The 23,006-nt window shown below is 30.6% G+C and overlaps 2 protein-coding genes across 3 annotated transcripts; one reads left to right on the plus strand and one right to left on the minus strand.

Moving 5' to 3' along the window:
• Positions 1–425: 425 nt before the first annotated feature.
• On the minus strand, positions 426–22,322 carry LOC123291877 (serine/threonine-protein kinase ULK2). Of its 2 annotated transcripts, none has more exons than XM_044872314.1 (15): positions 22,189–22,322; positions 21,988–22,080; positions 20,995–21,078; positions 8,119–8,155; positions 7,874–7,924; positions 7,515–7,640; positions 7,378–7,451; positions 6,347–6,507; positions 6,121–6,272; positions 5,936–6,058; positions 4,759–4,816; positions 4,430–4,694; positions 2,792–3,313; positions 2,444–2,729; positions 426–787 (listed from the first exon to the last, which is right to left on the minus strand). In XM_044872314.1, the coding sequence occupies exons 1-15, from the start codon at positions 22,276–22,278 to the stop codon at positions 432–434; spliced, it is 2,478 nt and encodes an 825-aa protein (XP_044728249.1). In that variant the 5' UTR covers positions 22,279–22,322; the 3' UTR covers positions 426–431. The 2 variants fall into 2 exon arrangements, with proteins under 2 accessions (XP_044728249.1, XP_044728248.1); XM_044872313.1 differs by having other exon boundaries at positions 4,759–4,885.
• On the plus strand, positions 11,273–19,538 carry LOC123291890 (slit homolog 3 protein-like). Its single transcript, XM_044872335.1, has 5 exons — positions 11,273–11,438; positions 14,666–15,200; positions 15,674–15,949; positions 16,424–16,877; positions 19,128–19,538. Exons 1-5 carry the CDS (start codon positions 11,371–11,373, stop codon positions 19,412–19,414), a joined length of 1,620 nt encoding a protein of 539 aa, XP_044728270.1. The 5' UTR covers positions 11,273–11,370; the 3' UTR covers positions 19,415–19,538.
• Positions 22,323–23,006: the final 684 nt, after the last annotated feature.

Genomic DNA, 23,006 nt, shown 5'->3' on the forward strand with positions numbered 1-23,006 from the left:
CATGTTGAATTTTCCTTGCTTCCATATCTTTAGTAGCACTTGCAAGATTAAGACAAATCGATTGAAGTCTGAATCATCAAAATCGGTCGATGCGTTTGGTATCTAGTGTGCCATATAGGAACATACATATATAGACTGATAAAATTATTACAACTTCTTTGCGTTGCTCCGTCGAGTAAAAAAAGCTGCCAACACAAAGATAAATAATTTTAAAGAAGAAAGGAATGATTAATAAACAGAAATAATAAACCATTTAGTATTAATTTGTAGCATTTTGTTTTTATAGACAATACGTTTTTGTTTTATTGCATTATATATTACATAACGATATTAATAAGAATATTATAATAATATTTGTTTTTAAATAATTATATAATTATCATCAATTAATTCAATTAATTACATAATAAAAATAAAAGATTAGATGAATGCTATGTTTGATCATTAGCAATAATATTTAATTTAGCTTGTTCTTTTAACACATAAATACGTCGTTCAACTGCCTCTTTATACTTTTGTAACACGTTACGATCATTTTGATGTGTCACTTGACTCGATAAACTATGTAGAATGATTTGTGCTGTTTGATAACGATTAAAACATAATTCGGATGTTGTACCGAATAGTTCATCCATGGCGGCTTGTTGACACATTTTTATAGCATGATTGTATAAAAGTTTGTCAGCGGTGATGTTTGCTTGTTCAGCACGTTGTAATAAATTATTTCCATTCATTTTACGGCATTGTGATAATGTCGAGCGGAATTTTTTATTTAATGTGGTTACCACTATAAAAAAAATTGTTCAATTTGTTTAGAAAATGGTGAACATAAAATAAATTTATTAGTATATTATCTAAAATATGAATAGAGCTTATAACTTTCTAATAGACCTTTTCATTTTAAAAAGTGATTACTTTTGTTTCGGACGGTTTGTTAAAAAACTAACGTGATAAAATGAATACCAAATATCTTGTATCTTTGTCCAACTTATTATTGTCGGTCCGAAGTGAAATCGTAATTGAAATGAAAAGGTCTATGATAGCCAATTTTCCAGCATAATTTATCATACTTTTCCATAATGTTTTAGAAATTCATACAAATTATAGCCATAATAAACTTGACTTTTGTATTTTTCCTCCTAGAATTTTAGGCGATATTTTGAAAACAACAATATTATTTATACCCCGTTTTATAACATAGAAAATGGAGGGAAAAAATTGTTGCTTTGGATTTTCTAGAGTAAAAGATACCTAAACTTAGTTTATTTGACTAATAGACAAATATTTTCTAAAAAATCGCTCTTCGTAAGGAGTTTTGGACGATATATCAGAATCTAGGCAATTAATCATCAAATGAATCCGATTTCCATAATTTTTATGATCAAAATTACCTTGTGTGCTGAGATTTATAGAAATCGGAGGTCATATTTTTTTCGATTTTTGGCAATTTTCTTTAGGCGTAAGAATATATCTCGAGAATCCTATTTTTGAATGGATTTTAGAAACATCGTCTTCGTTTTGCGACTTTATTAAAGTGATTCTCCTTAGAAGCAAGTGAAATTTATAATATTTAAAAAATCTCCAAACTGAACCGATTTTGAGGATCATTGCCTACTTTGAAACAAAAAAAAAAAATCAAAATAGGTTCATCCGTTTAGGCGCTACAATGCCCCAGACAGACACACATACACATAGCCCCTCAAAGTTATAACACCCTTTTTTGGTTCGAGGGTTAGAAATGTAAAAAATTGCGATTCCCGTAATTTTTGGGTCTAAATTACCTTATGTGCTAAGTTTCATCGAAATAGGAAACAACATATTTTTTTTCGATTTTTGGGAATTTTAAAAATTACAGAGAAATTTTTGTTTTGGAATTTGATAAAATCTGATTTATAGAGTAATTTTGACAAAAAAATACATAAATCGATTCATTTGACGATTGGTAGGAATCGGATTTTTATGATATCGCCCAAAATTCTATATAAAGCCCTAAATCAACATGGAAGAATACTGAAAGTAACAGCTATAACCTAGAGAAATACAAACTCTCAAGGTTACTACCATAATTGACAGATTATTTGGCCACCTGGAATGTCAAGAAAGCGGTAAACGTTAACACAGCTTCCAGTGAAGTCAAACAAACTGAAAGATGGTACCAAGGGCTACAGGTCAATATTTTAGCTATAAAAGACGCACACAAGTCGTAAGACAAACTTTTAAACTGAATCTTCATCAATCTACCAATGAAATGACTTGCTAAAACGGAAAACCTGTATTCTAATTTTAAACAGACATTGAATCTAAATCTTTGTATCAGCTAAACATTTTATCCCGAAAACTGACCCTTAAAAAAGCCCTTGTTTTAAATTGTTTTTTTATACATACAGTGGAAGGAATTTCAAGGTTTGATTCACGAATACATATAATAAAGAATTGAACTTACCAAATTTTGCAGTTGCAGATGAACTAAGTTTACCTGACTTGAGACTTTCATTAGCAAGTGACAATCCTTGTCCAAGATATTGCATAGCTCGTACTAACAATACCATTTGTTCAAATCTTCGAACAGTATTTGTGTCAACACCAATTAATTCAGTCACTGAGGCTGTGTTATCTGTATCACTTTCCACAGCTCCAAATGGCGATGTTCGTAAATCAGCTAATGTTAAAACACATTCAGACAGCGCAAGTGTAAAATTTAACTTGGCTAATATTTCATTATGTTCCCTCTGAAAATTTGAACAGTATTTTAATAACTTTCAGACTGAAGAAACTCCTTTTGTGTACTTACATCCAGGATAGTTTCTTCAGGTAGCTCTGGTGGTTGAAAGAAGTATTGTGGTTCAAGATTAGGAAATTCAGACATATCATACACATTATGGAAACTTCCAGCTTCTGATATATCTGGAAGTGTCATGGCGCGAGTTGCAAATGGTATCATCGGAGAATGTCGTATATTATTGTTATCCAATAAAGTGTTATTAGTTGGACTGTTCATATGTTGGGCAAGTGCGGCTAAAGGTCCTGTTAAAATTGGCGATGTAGTACAACTACCCGATCGTCGTAACGGTGAACCAGTTGGAGTATGTCGTGGTACTGTTACCGGGGACACTTGCCATAAATTTGGTGGCGGTGGTGTTTCAGATAAACTTCCAGAGGCCGATCGACGGCGTCCACCAGGTGGGGTGCCCAATGTAAACAGTACAGATGGCGGGGATAGTGAACTTATGTCTGGATGAGTATGTTGACGATCTAATCGTTTCATGTTGATTGGTTGCGATCGTGGAATTGAATTACTTACATTGGTTTGAGTCTAAAATATGAATAGATTTTATTTAAATTAAGTTTTAGAGATGGGCGACCAAAAAAAAATCAAAAGCTAATTTTAGTTCTATTAACAATCGAAATAAAGGGACTAATACAGATTATTTGAAACAGCATCGATTTTAATGAAACTTTTTGTAACGTGTTTATAGGACTCTAAGGAACATTCAGCCAACTTAACTTAATCAGATGGGGCATAGGGCCCCAGCGGTGGGCAAATGTGGCCCAAATTTTTTTTGAGATGCTCATTTGGGCTTGAAATTGTCATATAGTAGGTATTTTTGGTCGCTGAATACGAATCCGATGTCAGATTACACGAATTATGTCACGTATTCCGAAAATCAAACCATTTTGGGCAAAGAATTTCACTTTTTTGGTACAAAAACGACAAACTTAGTATTTTTCATCCAATTTTGTCATTCAGCTATTTATGAATCTGATGTCTGCAGTTTTTGTGTCAAAAAAATGAAATTCTTGACCATAAATGGCACGATTTTTAGAAGATATGGCAGAATCCGTGTAATCGAAACACGAATTCGTAATCAGCGGCCAAAAATTCCTAATATAGCAAAGTTTGGACGGTAATTCCTAGTTTGCCGTTTTTATGCCAAAAAAGTTAAATTCTTGGCAAAAAAGGCACGTTTTCCGGAATACGTGACAAAATCCGTCAATTTGACATCTGATTCGTAGTCAGCGACCAAAAATACCTCCTAGAAAACAGTCGGACGATAAATACTTAGTTTTCCATTTTTGTGCCAAAAATTGAAATTTCGGGTCAAAAATGGTCTGATTTTTGGAGTACATATTATTTTTACCTGCAGGCCATCACGTTTAGAATGTTAAGAGAAACCCCGGATAACAAGCTTCGGGTGGCAGGTTTTTCTCAAAGAGAACACAGAGAATCTCTTGGCCTAAGTGCTAGGGGTCCATTTCCGGTACCCCTCCTATGTATTATTATTATTATTAACACTCCTAAAAAGCATTTGCTTGATTTATTGTGAATCATTTCACCTCAAAAGTACCGAGAACTTACTAATCATACAGAAGAAAAAATCTCACCAAATGGAAAAAAATGAAGTTCACAGATTATACAAAATAAACTTACTATATTCGTATCGATGGATGAAACTTCAGGCGCAGATTTTAAAGGCATTTGATCCGATGAATATTCTTTACTTCGCATACGCGCATATGCTGCACGCATTGTAGGAACTGGTATTGGTTCAGACATGGGTAATGTACCAGGACGGGTAGCAGGCACTGATACATTATTCGTAATTGGAATTGATTGTTGTGTTGCAACCGTGTTTGTGGATACACCAGTTGTTCGTTTTGTGGGACTTGGACATTGCATCGGTCTATATCGAAATCTGTAAATAATATTCCAAATTTTTAAAAAATTGCAGGAGATGAGATAAATATGTAATTACTTACGTTTTATCATAGCTCATAGCACTCGAAGCAGAATGATCGGATGGTAAATTTGCAGGAACTAAAACAAAATCATCTGTCATTTCTGGGCTGGATCCACTACCGGTTTCTTTAATTGAATTAGGTGAGTCTGTATGAATTAATTATTGATTTATTAGTAATTAAAAATTTTAAGAGTATGCGGTTAATGGAAGAAATTTTTTTTTTTTTAACTATACACATACTGTCTACTAAAAGAAAGTGGGAAAATTTAAAATTGAGAGATTTTCAATCGATACAGACTGTGTAAGGTAGTACCCTCTCCTACTTTCGATTGTAATACTAATGCTATCTGATAGATTTTAAGTAATAATTTTGTGTAACCAATTGATTGGTTCCTACTCCGGTATTCTAGCGGGGGTAACGATCTTTTTTAGCGGGTTTATTTGAAAAAAAGGTCAGTTTTTAGGAAAAATAAGTTTTTTGCAAAGACTCGACCCTGTATCTTTATCCGTTCTCTATAGTCAAAAAATGATTTTTTTTTATTAACTTACCTGGCAGTAATTCCAGAATTAAAAATTTAATTAACTAAAAATGTAATTTTAATTAATTTTTTGAAAAATACCCAAAATGTTAATTCTGCAATTACTGCCCGGCAAGTTAATACCTACGGGGATTCATTTTGATCGCTAACCACCTCAAATGTCAGCGGCGGTCCATCAATTTTCAAAAACAAACAGGTAAGGCCCGTATCTATTATTAATACAAATTCAAAAAAATATCATTGATAATTAAAAAAAAAAAAAAAAACTACTACCTTTTCATATTATTTTTCAGCTTGGTATCTCTTTTTATTTTTGAGTTATCGTGAGGACATATGAACAGACAGACGAACGGACAACCCGAAATGGGCTTATTTGGTGATTTTATGAATACAATATACCAAAATTTTTTTCGTAACATCAATATTTTTAAGCGTTACAAACTTGGGACTAAACTTAGTATACCTTGATATATATTTCATATTTCAGGGTATAAAAATGAAATAATGAAGTTTTTCTCTGTTAAAGCAGTCTCTGTTTTGAAAACATGCAATAGTACACCCAAAAAATGCAGAAGAAAAATATTAAGAAATACATAGAAATTTGTGATGAAATCGAATAAATGATAAATCCCAAAAAGCACAACGAAATCAATATACCTGGATGTGATGGCGAAGATTTTCCTCCGCATGGTATTGGTGTAGCAGATATTCGTAGTGATAAATGATTTCCATCACCGGCTGGAGGACTTAGTTGTAAATTTGATATAGTGGTTGATAATTCTGAAATAAACATTTTACATTAAAAATATTTCTTCCAGAAAAAAAATTTTAAAAATACAAACCTGATAATGGAATATTTTGATGTTTTGTGGGCTCTGGTCTTTGTAAAAATGGGTGATTAAAAAATGTATGAAAATGTATTCGATCACGTGCATTTCGTTTTAATAATCCACGTAATAAGTCTTCTAGTTCTGGACTTGTTTCAACTGGAATTCTAAAAATTAGCGAAACACAAAAATTAGAGAAAAAAAATTCAAAAAAAATATAATGAAAATTTGAAAAATTTACTTTGGTGTTAAAACAGCATTTTTCTCGTAAAATTGTTTTAAAGCTTGTGGTGTATTCGCTTGAAATGGTGCTTTTCCTGTTAAACATTGAAATACAATTGTACCTAAACTCCATAGATCGGCTTTGGCATCGTATTGAATCGACATGATTACTTCAGGTGCCTACAAACAAAACGTAAATTAGTTTATTTGGCTTTGTGCCAAATTATAGGTCGAGTGTGAGCCTGGCTTGTAAAGAAAGGATTCGGAACGATAATTTAATCGATTTCAATGTTTTATAATAATCATTTTGGGAGGTGTTTTGAAAGAAATACTTAACACTAAAACTTTACATTTCCGATCTACTCTTTGAAATGGACATAGTCGTTAATGTGGATACAGGTTTATAAAGTTATGGCATTTACTTTTTATCACGCCATAAAAAGTTGAATTGTTAGACAAATAAAGTTTAATTATTCTTGTTCTATTTTATCAAGTGCTGTAGTAAGGGATCATTAATTAGTTACACAAGAGTCAAAAAAAAGGGGGGAGGGGAATTAACAAATCTCTACATGTTTTTATCTTGAGGGGGTGGGGTTAAACCTATTCTTATGTAATATTTGGTAAGTTCAAATTTAATATTAGAAATTTAGTTCCATTTTGGTTGTCGGAGGGTTTTCTCCATTCTATAATGTACACTTCGATTTACATCTTATTTTACTAAATATTTATTCTTTATTAAAATTTTAAAAATAAGTGAGTTTAAAAATAATAAACTGTTAGTTTTAGTGTAACTGATCCTTTTCTAACAGCATTTTAATTATTCTGAAAAACGAGATAGAATCTTACATAAGAAGAGAGGGAGGGCTCCGAGAAATCGAATGTATCCTTACATGGGGGTATGGCGCGCAAATAGCCAAAATCATCTTTACGTAATTAATAAATGGCCCCTAAGGCTCCAGGTCATTGGTCATAAACAAAATTAAAAAGCTACGGAACCCTTCAACTGGCACTTGTCCTAGTTAGTTTTAAGACTATAAAATAAATACAAACCATATACATAGGTGATCCACACAAGGTCGCTGCCATAACACCATCTTGTAAGAAACGTGCAAATCCAAAATCCGCTAAAAATGGCAAATTTAAATAAGCAAAAAATTTATTATTAAAATTCAAGCGGTAGAACTTACCGATTTTAAGTCTGATTTCCGATGGTTGAGGACATACTTTTGTACCATTATGCGATAATAGAATGTTTTGCGGTTTTAAGTCTCTGTGCACAATACCCTTAACATACAAAGCTTTCATTGCTCCGGCTAAAACCAAATAATTTTTCTATTAATAATTTCTTAAAATAGAAAATGAGTTAACATTCTTCACATTAAGCGGGAATCGAACCCACAACTTCTGTGATTTTGGGACAGTGCCTTTGCTCATAAGTCGTTACTATGTGTATTTCTTAGACAACTATCTGAATTAGCCGTTCAGTTAACGGAATAGCCCGCAAAATCGTTATTTCTATAAAAATAATACAAATTTCGATTCTTACCCAACTGAACTAGAAACAAACGAATTGTGTCTTCACTTAACGTTCCTTTAACTGAAAATATAAACAAAAATTAACAAACCATCTTTCGAGGTACCATAAATGTATTGAGAAAAGAAAGATTTAGATTTAAAAGTTATTGAAATATTAAAATCTAACATAAAATGTATTTTCAAAAGCAAGCTCGAAAAATCTTTCCTATTCTCAATTTATTCAAGAAAAAGCTTTGAAATAATAGTAATAATTACCGTTTAAATAATCTGCTAAATCTCCGCCATTGCAATACTGAAATGAAAACAGAGAAATAATTAAAATTTATCAATGGAGAGTGAGAATTTGAGCATAATGTGTGTGCTCTATGGTTAAGTCTATAAGGTGGGATGGTTGAAATTCGAAGGTTATGTGTTCAATTCTCGGCATCTCATTAGTTTATTAAAATTATAATTAACGTATCAGTAATATCAAAAAATTAAAAAATATATAATTAAGATAGCTTTAATAGTATCCGCCATGTTATTACGTCACATGGCTGTGTACACTAAAAAGTTTAAATTGTAAACAATTATCATATAAAATATCAGCGCATTTGTTTACACAGCTAACTGACATCATTATCACAGAGCAATATGGCGTCCACTGCGTCGAGCGTTTTCGTCCAAATTAAGCGCGAAAATTAAAATTATAAAATTTTAAATCTTTTTATGGCACTTATCGATTGAATTAAAAATATTGTTGTTTATTTTAATGATTTATTTAGCATTTAATTTATAGCTATAGAATTTAATTGATACATTTTTCAAAAATTTAATATGGGTTTAATTGCCTATTGAATGCCTCTGTCTAGATATGATGGAGGAAGTAATATGCTTATGAATTTTTTCTGCAGAAATTTCATTTGTAGTAGTTGGTACCAAAAACCGGTTTCATTCGGCAATCCACCTTCTACAATCAAGATTGACAATCTAACTTCAATTACGAAAAAATTGAAAAGATCAAGAGTGTAAATGGCCTATATCAAATCAAAGGCACAGACGTGTCTAATAAACGTAGATAAAATCCCTGTGTTATGATTTCATAATATTATCTATTTCCGGATTGTGATTCAATATTACCAGGAATTGAAAATTGAAAATATAAATTTTTACGAGCCATCTATCTAATCAATGAACATAGTTTTTATTTACATTTTAATTTTCTTAAAAACAGGCAGGGAATTTATACTTATTTGTCAATTTCAAGGAACATAATTTGCGAGTTACAGGGTGTTCTAACGTTATTACTAGTATATTCTCTGCTGTTAAAGTTGTCAATGAATTCTTTCATTTATTATAAAACTTATGAGTACAAATAACATACAAAAAAAGCAGCTTTACATAGCGTTTTATGATTTTAGTTGCTTTTTAACCCTCGAACCAAAAAAGGGGTGTTATAAGTTTGACAGCTATGTGTGTGTATTTGCCTGTTTGTCTGTGGCATCGTAGCGCCTAAACGGATGAACCGATTTTGATATTTTTTGTTTCGTTTGAAAGGTAATTTAATGGAGTGTTCTTAGTTTTACTTTCAAACGCGAGTTTAGGGTTCCATATCCAGAACAACTAAAAAATAGACAATGATCTTCAAAATCGTTTCAGTTTGGAAAAGGCTCCAAAGAAAAAGATAATTTAATGGATAATGTTCTTAGATATGTTTCAAGTGAGAGTTTAGGGTTCCGTAACCGAAAACTTTATTGACTTGTTTGCGTTTTGGCCCATATGATGCGTTCTATTTATTAAAATTTGATGATTTTGGTGACGTTGGACTTGTCTGTGTTTTATCGTCAAGCCGGTTTATGTCAAAGTACCTACCTACGATTGATAGAAAAAAAATTATTCGTTTGTTGCAAACAGTTTTTATACCATGTATACATGTAATATAAATCAAGGTATACTAAGTTTAGTCCCAAGTTTGTAACGCTTAAAAATATTGATGCTGCGAACAAAATTTTGGTACAGGTGTTCATATAATCACCTAATTAGTCCATTTTCGGTTGTCCGCCCGTCTGTCTGTCAACACGATAACTCAGAAAAGAAAAGAGATATCAAGCTGAAATTTTTATAACGTGCTCAAGACATAAAAAGTGAAGTCGAGTTCGTAAATGAGCAACATGGGTCAATTGTATCTTGGTTACGTAGGACCGTAGGTAAAACGTTTGAGATAGAATAAAAGTTTAAATGTAAAAAATATTTCTTATAAAAAATAAACAACTTTTGTCTGAAACATTTTTTTGTAAAAGCCGTTACAAAAAGCAAAAAAATTATTTTATATATATATATATATATATATATATATATATATATATATATATAATATATATTATTATTATTATTATTATTATTTATTTATTTGACTCTAAAACTTATCAATTTACAGCTTTTAATTTAATCATACATTATATTTATAAAAAATAAAATAAAACAAATTGTTACTCTAACTTCTCCTTCCTTACGATTAATATTTTTTTAATAACTCTAGCTATATCCTTTTGCTTAAGTTCTTCTTTATTGTCCATCATATATATATATATATATATATATAGTTATTTATATATATGCCGTCATCTTGGAAAATACTTTTTTTGCTTTTTGTAACGGCTTTTACAAAAAAATGTTTCAGACAAAAGTTGTTTATTTTTTTATGAGGATGCAAGATCCAATGGACCTATGTCGCTTATTTACGAACTCTACTTCACTTTTTACCTCCTAGGCACGCTATAAAAATTTCAGCTTGATATCTTGCTGAAGAAGAAAATGCACTATTAAACAAGTGAAAACAAACAAATGAATGAGTTATTTGTTTAAATACCATGTATAGACAGTGTTGATTACTCTGTCACATTACACACACACACATATATATATATATACGCTCCAACGATTTTCATTAAAATCAGTATGCCGGGAATTTTGGGGCGATAAATCGATCTAGCTAAGTTTCATTTTTAGAAAACGTCGCTGTATCCATGTTTTAGGTACTGAATAAAAAAATCTGGTGTCACAAACTTTTGGGTCAGTCCATAACTGTACTGGATTATGAGTTGGCTTTGAAAAATACTAACTGACAGACATGTTAGGAAATGCGAACTCAAGCTTGAATCTTTTTGAAATAATTATGCTCGTATTTCAAAAATTCAAAATCCTTATTCAAATTTTTCGTAAGTACATAATTAAACATACACTCATAAATTTTAATAAAAATTGTTCCATAAAAAACGGTACAAGAGAATATAGGCATTGCATACATATATATTATTATTTTTCTCTATTTATTTTAGCGAAGATAACAAAATATTTAGATAAGATTATAAAATCAAGTAAGTTCTCCCATCATATCGTTTTAGAAATAATTATTATAATATTCGTTTTCTATATTCGTCAAAGATAATTGTTAAAAAGTGATCGCGGTCGCTATAGTAGTATTGTATTAACAATTTAATAATTTTATCATTTTAAATATTAAAAAAAATGATTATTTTAAAATACATTGTATTGTTAATTTTTCTCAATCAAAAAGTTTATTGTACAGATGAAGGGTGAGTTTATTTTAAAAATATTTGATAAATAAATAATTGTTTAAAATTGAAAACAATTTTTGAGTGGCGCCTTGATGTCGCGAAAAATCAATTGAAAAACAATTTTCATAGAATTTTTAAGAACCATACCTCATTAAGAATTTGTTACGATCTGATGATTTTAAAATTATACGTTTTTGAATTTTGCAAACTAGTTTTGTTTTCTGGTCTTCGACTTCAAAAACTTTTTCATAAAGTTTGTGAGAGTCTAATAATACAGTGAATAAGCCGGAAAAAGTGTCGATAGTGGAAAAGTTGGGAAACAGCACCGATTTTAATGAAACTTTTTGTATCGTGTTTATAGGACCCCAAGGAGAACATTCAGCCAACTTAACCTAGTCATAGGGAGGAACAGGGTCTCAACGGGGGGCATATGAGTCCAAAAATTTTTTGAAACGCTTATTTTGAATTAAATTTGTCATCTAGAAATATTTTTGGTCGCTGAATACGAATCCGATGTCAGATTACACGAATTCTGTCACGTATTCCGAAAATCGGCACAAAAAACAAAATATTTTTGTTACAATCCAATATAATAAAATATTGACATTGGAAATAATAAATTTACATAATTATATCAAGGTATTGGTAGTTTTTGAGACAATATTCAGAAAAAAATTTTAATTTTTAATTACTGGCAAAAATGGCGCGGTTTTTAGTAGAAGTGACCAAATCCGTGCAATCTGACATCGGATTTGTAATCAGCGACCAAAAATACCACAAAAATTCTTTAAGACTGAATACCGTAACATAAGAGAAGGTTAACATCAGGTCAAAGACCTCCTTAAATCCCTTGCGAAACGAACTCTGATATCGAAGTTATGTTGAAATCATCCTTTTAAAGGTAGAGGAATGGGAGTCAAAAAGGCAGGGGGTATATTATGTAATATTTGTTTATAATTCTTGCGAATAATAATTGTATTATTTATAAAGCATTGTCCAGCGAAGCGGGCGGTTATTGGCTAGTATTGAACATAAAAGAAATTTTTGTTATCTCCGGTGTTCACTTTTATACCCTGTATTACTATATATGTAATATATATTAAGGTATACTAAGTTTAATCCCAAGTTCGTAAGTGTCCATTTTCTCCAAAACTATAAAAGATAGACTTGAAAATTTGCAGATAGCTTCAATTAGTGGTCTTGTGAAACGAAAGACCGCCATAATTGTGTTAGTTTTTTTAACTCTTCTAATTTATAAAATATTAATGCAAGCTGTGACATTCAACACTTTCTATACAGGATATTTAAACAATTAACTCAGTTAATTATTTGTATTTAAACAATTTAGAAGATTTTATGTTAATATCCGATTAAAAAGAATTTTGACACATGAAGAAAAGATATGAAATAAGTAAACATTATAAATTATTGAAACAGATTGTGACCCCATTTTCTATTTTCTTATCACAAAAATATATTTCGCTAAAAGATGCATGTAATATTTGCATAAAACGTTCAGATATTTTTTAAACGACTTTATTGATTCATCGATAAACAATTTTCGTTCGTCAATTCACAATGAAGCAAAATTTCTATAATTTTCTTTGTACCTTTCTTTTTACCATTTAGAAAATTGATAAAGATAAGTTTGATAATAACGAAATATGAAGTTTTAATCGTGGTTCGATTTTCGAATTAATGGAAATTGAATTTTTTATTTTCATGCTTAGAATTTCATGATAATTTTTTTTCTATCGTTTATGCTAAAAGAAAGTTATCGGAAAAATGTTAATATGTAGGAGCAAAGGGCAGAATATTTGCAACTGCCGAAGGGGTTAAAAATTGTATTATTCTATTTTTCAACCCTTTTGACCATTTTAAACATCTTTCCCTTTGTTCATACGTGACTTTATTTTAACATAAACGGCGGGTAAAAAAGTATAATGGAAAAACGAAAAAATAATTTCTATTAATAAAAAAAACTTCATTTTCATTTATAACCATAATTAAATTTCGCTTCATTATGAGCTCGCGGTCTATTAGGTATAATAATTAATTATAATTATAAATTAAGTAATCATTATCAATGCGCAAATTTCATAAATTATCGATTTTCATAGTAGCATAGGTTTTTCCAGTAAACATATGTAAATTTCAATAGACTTTTCATAGATTAGAATTGACAATAAGTAAATAATTTAGTCATCGATAAAATTTTCTCTTGAAAAAAATAATGTCATAAAATAGTAAAATTTTTTTTTTAATTTCCACTTAAACAAGTTTACTCATTTTCAAATAATTTAAGTAAAATAAAAATAAATTTATCTTAAAAAAATTGGTTTGAACGCCAGATAACAAGTGAAATTTACAAAATTATAAAAATCCTCGATAAATGCAGATTTTTCCTTCTACCTCTCTCTAGGTTGAACTGATTTCCTTAAAACATAGCTAAAAACACTCTCCATTAAATTACCTTTAAAAAAAATCTGTTCATCCGTTTAGGAGCTACAATGACACAGACAGACACACACACACATAGAGATCAAACTTATAACACCCCTCTTTTGCGCCGGAGGTTAAAAACCAAATTGAAAGTTTAATTCCAAACTTAGTTTTTGGTGAAATCATTAATAACGGAATGGGCCTATTTATAGCTCACAGAAGGAAGGAAGCTCAGAGAAGATTCTAAAAAATATTTTTTCTAAGAACCCCAAATTGAATCCGGGGAGAGGGGATAACAATTTTTTACAATTGAAAAATTGAGGCTTTAGAATCAAACAATCTGTAATTACTCTTCAGAACTTTATAAAAGATGTTCATAGATGATTTTAAAATTTTGAACTGCTTAAAAATTTAATTTATTTGCTTTAATTTACAGCTTTGAAAATAAACTTTCTGGGGTTTTTCCAAACATTAAATTATTAATAACTCCAAAACGGTGAGCTTTAGGAAAAAGTCACAAGGAGTCTTTTTAACGTTAACCCAAAAAACTATTGAAAAACTATTTGGTTCAAAAAATTGACATTTAAATGTTTCAGGGGAGAGGGAGGGATATACAAAAATTGGACTAAAAGGATTTCTGGCAACATCCGGATTATTAATCTATAAGCTAATTATTTTTTCCACCAGGAGAGTTGAGTGTGTAATATTACCCCCCTCCCCGATTTGTAAAATTTCTTTCCTCAAATATTTTTTCCCACCAGGGTACATCTAGCGTCTGTTCTAAAATTCAAATTTGTTCTCAGAGATACCGCTGCGGATATAGCAGAGACACCAATAATACCATTAGTCGCAGCAGTTCAATCAACAGAAGTCCCATCACTGAGTCCTAGCAATACGACTTCAATATCGAACACAACCGGGATAGTAAATTCAACAGAAACCGCTAATAATACAAGTACGACTTCTGAAAAAGATTTAGAAGTACGACTTCAATCAAATCTTACAATTACCTCAACAGAACCATCTGTATTAAATGTAACATCATCTTCAGAAGTGCTACCAGCAGTTGTAGCCCCATTAAATTCCACAGAACGTATAATCCCACCAATAGCAACATGTCCAGCAGAATGTAAATGTGCGCCATCTTTGGTCGATGCAATTTGTACGGGACGTGGTTTACAAGATATACCACATGGTTTTTCAAGTCAAGTGAAAATGTTAATATTGACTAGTAATAATATCACGGAAATTGGTGAAAATTGTTTTAAAGAACGTAATTTATTTGAGTTGATGTCGTTGCTCATGAATCATAATCGAATTTCAATTTTACATCCAAATGTAAGTATATCTATGAATGATTCAAAGAACTGAACCGGGGGATACCGAGTCATTCTGGAGCTTTGTGAAGCTCATACAAAATAAAATTGCCCTTACTCTTGGCTATTTAATTTCATTATTACAACATCAGAAATGCAAAAGTAATCGGTGCTTTTGTTTAAGTTAACATATGCTTGAAACTTGATAAATAAGTTTTATCGATAAAAATGCTTCAAGCAAAAAATGTTGGGTCTATAGGTGCACATCTTACGCAGGCATAAATTTGACCTAGGTTTTAGAGCTCAATGAAAAGCTTTAAATTAGAAAGTTTTACTTTAAATTAGAAAGTTGTTGTCGTTTAAAAAAAAAAAAATTTTTCCGCGAAAAAGTTTAAAAATTAATGCAAGCACTGATATTCAACACTTTCTATACAGGATATTTCAAAAATTACCTCAGTCAATTGTTTATTTTCACTTGCTGTTTTTGTTTTTCAGGCATTTGTAGTTTTAAAGCATTTAGAAGTATTAGATTTAGGCGATAATCGATTAACAGTATTAAGTCCCGATTTATTTGTAAATAATATGGCTTTGACTATACTGCGCTTGGATAATAACACACAATTACAAATCCCAGAAAGCGGGGCTTTAATAAATGCACCAGCATTACATGATTTAAACATATCTTCGTGTAATATATCATTTTTACCGAATGATATATTTTCTGGAACACCATTATTGGATACAATTGATTTAAGTGGAAATAATTTGAAAGTAAGTACGAAAATCTACTTTAATAGTTTAAAATCGGTGGAAATATCAATTACATCATTCTTTTACTTTCACTAAAGCCCAATCAAATGAAGATTTAAACTACTCATAGCCCAATTAAATGAAGATTTAAACTACTTTCAAAATGGAAGCCTACATTTTTGAATATAAGTTCGTTTTGACATAAATTTGAAGTATAAATAGTTAAAAATATTGAATTCTATTTAAGAGGTAGAAAAACATTAAAAACTACCCCCAAAATCACTTTTTTGAACTATCTCGATTCTCAATTCATTAGTTCCAATTTAGACTACCAGATGGCACTGCTTGCACTTAAATGTTCAAATTCTAATTCGCCAACTATCGATAATAATTCGTACTAATTAAAACAGAAAGAGGACCATTTTTCAGTATTTCCAATTTAAACTACCAGGTTACTTTCAATTTATCAATAAAAATAATTGTATTTTATTACAGGAATTAAATCCACTAGTTTTAAAAACATTACCCGATTTAATTGCAATCATATTACCAAAATCATTCGAACCAAAAAGTCATGAAATATGTTTGGCACATGAAAAATTAGAGAAAATTGTTATATCAAATAAAGGTTACGAGGAAAATATTGAATGTGGTAAATTATTATCAAATGCATCACTTCAAATATCAGAGATTATTGTACCGCCATTAATTACTGTGGATAATACAAAACTTCAAAATAATTACACTGGAGATGCTGTTGTTAATAGTACGGCGGAAAATATAATTAAAGTTGTTGCTAATTTATCGTCTGGCATATCGGAATCAAAAAAAGTAGTTAAATTGGATACGAACTCAATATTGTCTGATTCTGTAAGTCCACAAAATATTCAAAACGATAATGCACGTTCCAATCAATATTCCATGGCGGACTCACTCAACGAAAATGAAAGTAAGTATGAGCAAAATTAAATTCGTTTTCAGAACAGCACAGTATTTTTCCCACATTATCATGCCTTTCTAAATAACGCACCATGGAATGTCAATGCACCCCCCCCCCCCCGCGCCATATCCATCTTGGATTTATCGTTTATTTGGATTTAAATGTCAGTCTAATTCGAATACCAAAATAATGTAAAACAAAATTTAAAGATTAAATAGCACCATGGAAACTTGTCCAACCATAGGCCAAACCCCGCCGTTTAAACGCTTCAACTTCATAGTACGTTCACCAAGCTACTGACATGAAATTTTTGTATACTTGATAAAAACCAACTGGAAGATATTTTTCAAAATTTTTCGTACAGGTTTCAAATTTCGAAACATGTCGAAAAAAGTTATGAATTATTTCCTTTCTAGATATGGATGACATAGAGCTTGAGGCAATTGAACCACCGACAACCAAATCTTACAAAAATTTTAAACAAAAGCCATTAACTAGCAAAGGATTAACCGGGACACAAATTAACAATAAACTTATCGGAATATTAGTATCAATAATTTTAATCTCGTTAATTGCAATTATCATTAAATTTAACTCAGAGAAAATTAAACTATACCGTGAAAAGCGACGACAAGTTCGGCGGAGGCGTCCTCTTCCAGCTATCAATAGAGGGGAAACTACAGCGTTTAGAGCTGTCGTAGCAAATCAAATAAATTCTGATCAAGTATAAAATTTACAAATATTTCTGGAATAATCGATCTCCTTCTAAATTCGCTTTTTTTTCATATCATTAGCATCATTTTTTAACCGCCTTCAAAAAAAGGAGAAAGTTTTCAATTCGACTGTATTTTTTATGACTATTTTATAAAAAAAGTTTTTTTATTCAAAAAACAAAGTTAGTTTTTACGACGGTTGCAAAAGATTAACCTATGACTCTTGAAATTGCGAAAAGGTGCCTCAAATTTTAACCAATATGCTTGGATTTTTTCAAACATGGAAAGTATAAACATAAGAGAAAGAAGCATAAGAAAAGATACCAAAATGGTTTATTAAACATGTTTGCCGTTTCCGAGTTCATACCAGAAGCGTATGTAATAAAAGTCTACAAGTTTGGCCAAGTAACTTTTTCTTACTCTAATTAGGGTTTCTGCTCAATAATTCTCGAAAAATTTATCTTTAGTCGACGGGATCGAGAATACAATTCCGTATGCTAAGTAAATAAAAAAAATACCTGGATAATAGATTATATCCAAACTCAAGTTCTAATACAACCGAATTTTTCGACATCGGAAACCAAGATAATGAAGAGGATCTCAAACTCAACAATGAATTATTTAACTTCAACTAAAAATGCCATTCAGGCAGCTGAAACTACTCCCACTCACATAATTAGAAATTTAATAAAAAAATAATTTCAGTGATTTGAGTATGTTGGGTAACGAACGTTTGAAAAAAATTACAAAGTTTTAGTGACTATGCAGCCAACATCGACGGAGAATGAACAAAATGTTTGTTTAGTTAACTAAGTTTTCATAGTACTAGTAATTTTGTTGATTTAATTTTACTAATTATTTTTTATTTAACTAAAGAATCATCTATCAGCCTACCTATTTCTAATAAAGCAAAAGTTTGGAAAAAAACATATTGCTTTATTATAAATTTCAAAATTTATCGCGATACTCGAGAAATCCTGGTCGAGAAATAAGAAAGGTCGAAAAATCAAAAACTCTAATTCTAATTTAAGTTAAGACATTTAAAATCTTTATTGAAAAGCCTACTGTCGCAAGAGGGGTGGTTTTTAATGCCGAAAAAAATTTCAATTCTACTTTGATAGAAGGCATTCGATAGTTCATGCTGTGCATCGGCACGGCGAGACCATTAACCTTAAGTCTTTAACCCGTTTGAGCAGAATAATTTATCTTTCGATTGAACATTGTGATTAAACCATATCTCCACAATTTTGGGAATCTCCTACGATTCCACTCATACAGCAAATTGGTGGAGACCTAGTGAAAGCCTATAGAAAATCGGTTCCATCTTGAGAGAAGACTGCTCCAGTAGAGAAGATTTGATTGTTTTTCGGCTCCAACTGTTTTTATATTTGAACGAACTCAAACGTCTCTGAGGACTTGGGCACAATCAAGGAATTTGATTGCCGCACCCCTCCAATCTTTCAAAACTATTATTAGATATTTCAAATACTATTGAACTATCGATTTATGTGATAAAAATTTCATAAATATTTAACTTTCTTTCTAGAAATGGAAGTACGTTTAGCCCCGACACAAAATCAAATTGAGACTAGTGAAAACAAAATGGAATCTACAACAAGCCAAGGTTTATCCGGATCACAAATTGATAACATAATCATTGGAATATTATTAACAATAATTACAGTCACGGGCGCAGCAATAATTATCAATTTAAATAAATCAAAAATTGATGCGTACTTTAAAAATCGACAACGGCGGCCTCCATCTCGACCGATCTCCAAAGTTAATGAATTTGAAATTGAACCGCTTAAAAGTGTGGTTGCAAATGAATAAATTTTTTGTATACGCCGAAAAATTAGAAGAGGATTAAGAGGATACATACCTCCATAATTTCATGGCCATTTCATACTTATTTTGTGTATTTTTATTTTTAAAGAAAATTAGAAAAACCGTTTAATCTGTGATTATATATTTTTGATTTCAATAAAAAAAAATTAACAAATCAAAATAATTTTTTGTAAAGGTTGTGTAAAAGTTTCATTCCAGAGATAATCTTCATAAATTTAAAAATTTTAGAAAACTGCATATTTAATTAAAAATGAATCAGGCAAGTTCAAAACTTTTATAAAAATTTAAGAACTTATAAAAGTTCGAATATATAGAAAATACAGGGTTGGGCAGGGAGGTATGAATGTTTTGAAAGTGGAAAGTGAAAACATTGATTACGTACGAAAAATAAAATCTGTTAAATGCTGTCCGTTTTGTCCACACACTTGATTATGAGTGACGAAGCCCATTTTCATTTGTCAGGAGTGGTAAACTAGCAGAACTTTAGGTATTGAGCTTCTTAAAATCCACGGCAACTCCATGAAAAATCTCTACACAGCAACAAATTGACTGTTTGGTGTATCATTAGTCGAAACTTCATTATTGGCCCTTACTTTTTCCAAGAAAACGATCGAATCGTCACTGTCGATACAGATCGTTACCTACCGATGCTGCGTGAGTTTTTTCTGCCACAATTGAGAAGACGAAGTATCAACCCCAACACAGTATGGTTTCAACAAGGTGGGGCGACATGCCATACATCAAGAGCTACTATGGAATTTTTGAGGCAGACCTTCCTTGGGCGCCACATTTCGTTGCGTGGAGATGTGGAGTGGTCTCCTCGGTCACAGGGCCTGTCATCTTGTGCCTCTTTTTTATGGGGCTACCTAGAAGCACGTGTATACATAAACAAACCACGTACACTTGAAGCCCTAAGTGAAATAATAACACAAGAAATTCGAGCGGTACCACGTGCAATGCTTCAAAGGAGTATGGACAACTTCTCACAACGTAGAGTATTTAACAGATGTTATTTTTCGTACGTAATCAATGTTTTAATTTTTTCCTCTTTAATTTTTAAAATGGCAACATCTAAAGTACACATTAAAAAAATAAATTTTGAGTATCGTTTAAAAATGAGTGTGTAACTGTTATTTCAAATCATCCATACCTCCCTGCCCAACCCTGTATATAAAGATTACCTCAGTTTAAATTTTCTCGGTTTAAACTATAAACAAGTGAAATTTACAAATATTAAAAAACCACCGACAAATTTATCGGGTACGATACCCTAAGCTTGTACTTGAAACATAGCTAAGAACATTTTTCAATTACCTTTCAAACGAAATAAAAAAAGTCAAAATCTGTTAATTTGGGCGCTACGATGCCACAGGCAGGCACATAGGGGTCAAACTTATAACACTCCTTTTTTGATTCGGATATTGATTTGATTTGGATTGATTCGGAATAGAATTCAAAAACAAAAATAACAAAAAATTACATCCCGGTTCATATTACTTAAAAATTCCCCTTTTATCCTGTTTGTTTTGATTAATATAAGAAAAAATCTTAAAAATAATACTTACTTCCATGACCAGAAATACATTATGGGATGATTCCTTACAATCCAAAAGTGCAACCACATTTTCATGATGTAATTCTGTTAGTTCCTACACACACAAAAATTTGTTTAAATTTCATCCAAAATAAAAATTGCTTATAAAATGTGCTGCTTAATATTAAAGCTCTTGGAAAGTCTCAAAGACGAAATTTGCAAAATGGAAAATTTGAAATCCGCCGGATCCGCTATTTAATCTAAACAAAACGATCCGATCGAGCTAGTAGTTATATCGGATTTTTGTAGAAAATTTAGCGGATCACAATTTTTTTTAAATCAATCCGTGTGATTATAGCTATTTAGCCAATTTATTGAAACTAGTATAGCTCAGTATAACAGACTTACATTAAATATAGACTGATTAAAATAACTTATAAACAAATCTCGTTCGCAAAAATGATGTCAAGTAAGCTACAGAAGATTATTTTAGGGTTGCTTTTAGATCCTCGAGTAGTTAGGAATTAATTTCGTTGGTTGAAATTATTTATCAAAATCCCTAAGAACTATTGTATTTTATCAGCTGTTATCAATATGATTAATCGTAGTGTCATTTTAATAAATTTCGAGCTATTATATTATCGATCTATATTTATTTGATACACGTCTATCCGACAGATAGGTATGTACTTACTAATTGATAATAAGCAGCTTCTTAAAAATTTAAAATAAATATTTATGTATCATTTTTTGAACATTTTAATTAACACACTTTTAATGAATTTGACAGTACTTAATAATCGTACATCCTTACAACGCCCTTATTCCCGCTTATATTAAGGTATTTTTTCTTGAATGTGGATAAAAACAACAATTTTTGAAGTTTTTAATTACAAAATTTCTGTAATTTTCATCGAATATTATAAGTCTACTGTCATTTCCGGCCCAGTTCATTAAATAATTTATTTTTCTTCACACTTTTAAAAAAAATACTTTATACATAAATTTGTAAAACAAAACATACCTTTAATATTTTAATCTCCTTTCCCAATAAATTCTGTGACTTAGCTAAACTCTTCTTTGTAATACTTTTAATCGCAACAATTTCGTCTGGACTCTATATAAACATGAAATAAAAACATCAATGTATTGTAATTTATGCATATTTACAAAAATAGAAATGCAAATAAAAACACATTTAAAAGATATAAATAATGTGCCTTACCTTACGATTGCGACCTTTAAAAACAACAGCAAAAGCACCATGCCCAATTAAATCTTTCGGATTATATTCATAATCACCGATAATTTCCATTTTGGAAATAATTTATTTAAACACTTAAAATATTGCACTAAATATTAACAAATAAAATAATTTAAATCAAAAACACATTTTAAAAAATAAGAAAAAAAAGGTATATTTTTAATGACTTAAAATCAATAATTCTTATTTTGTAAACATACTTTAAATGATAATTATAAATGTTTATTTACGAAAAGATATTTATTTACAGTTATTGTTTACTTTTATTGAGTATCACATTTTGAATTTATTTAAAAGAATTATTCTGATGACATTTGTTTCTTTTTAAAAAGAATATAAAAACACATTTGCAAATCAATTTGACACCATTGTACTACTTTCAACCATTTTCATCGTGTAAAACGTAATTTAGGTTTAAATCCATAGACATACTAATGTTTATGTAATGATACTTTAGAACTATTATAGAGCCATCTATTATTGACTTTTTTAAACTTCATAGCTCATATGTACAGCTGACATATTTGATATTTGATATTTCCCTCACATTATACGCTTATTATTATCGGATGCTTTTTATTGGAAGGGGATTTTTGATTGTTCAAAGGGCGGAAAGGGGCTGAAAAGTATCTACCTACTATAAAATATATAAACAGATCAGACATCTCCAAAGCCCATCGTGTTCTAGGAGTTATAACACAGATTTGTAACGCACCCCCAATTCTTCTCGTTGACTTTCAATATGGTTCATTAGTCTATATTTTCAGGGAAATCATGAC

Source organism: Chrysoperla carnea, chromosome 2 (assembly GCF_905475395.1).
Source record: "Chrysoperla carnea chromosome 2, inChrCarn1.1, whole genome shotgun sequence".
In the NCBI taxonomy this organism is placed as follows: Eukaryota; Metazoa; Arthropoda; class Insecta; order Neuroptera; family Chrysopidae; genus Chrysoperla; species Chrysoperla carnea.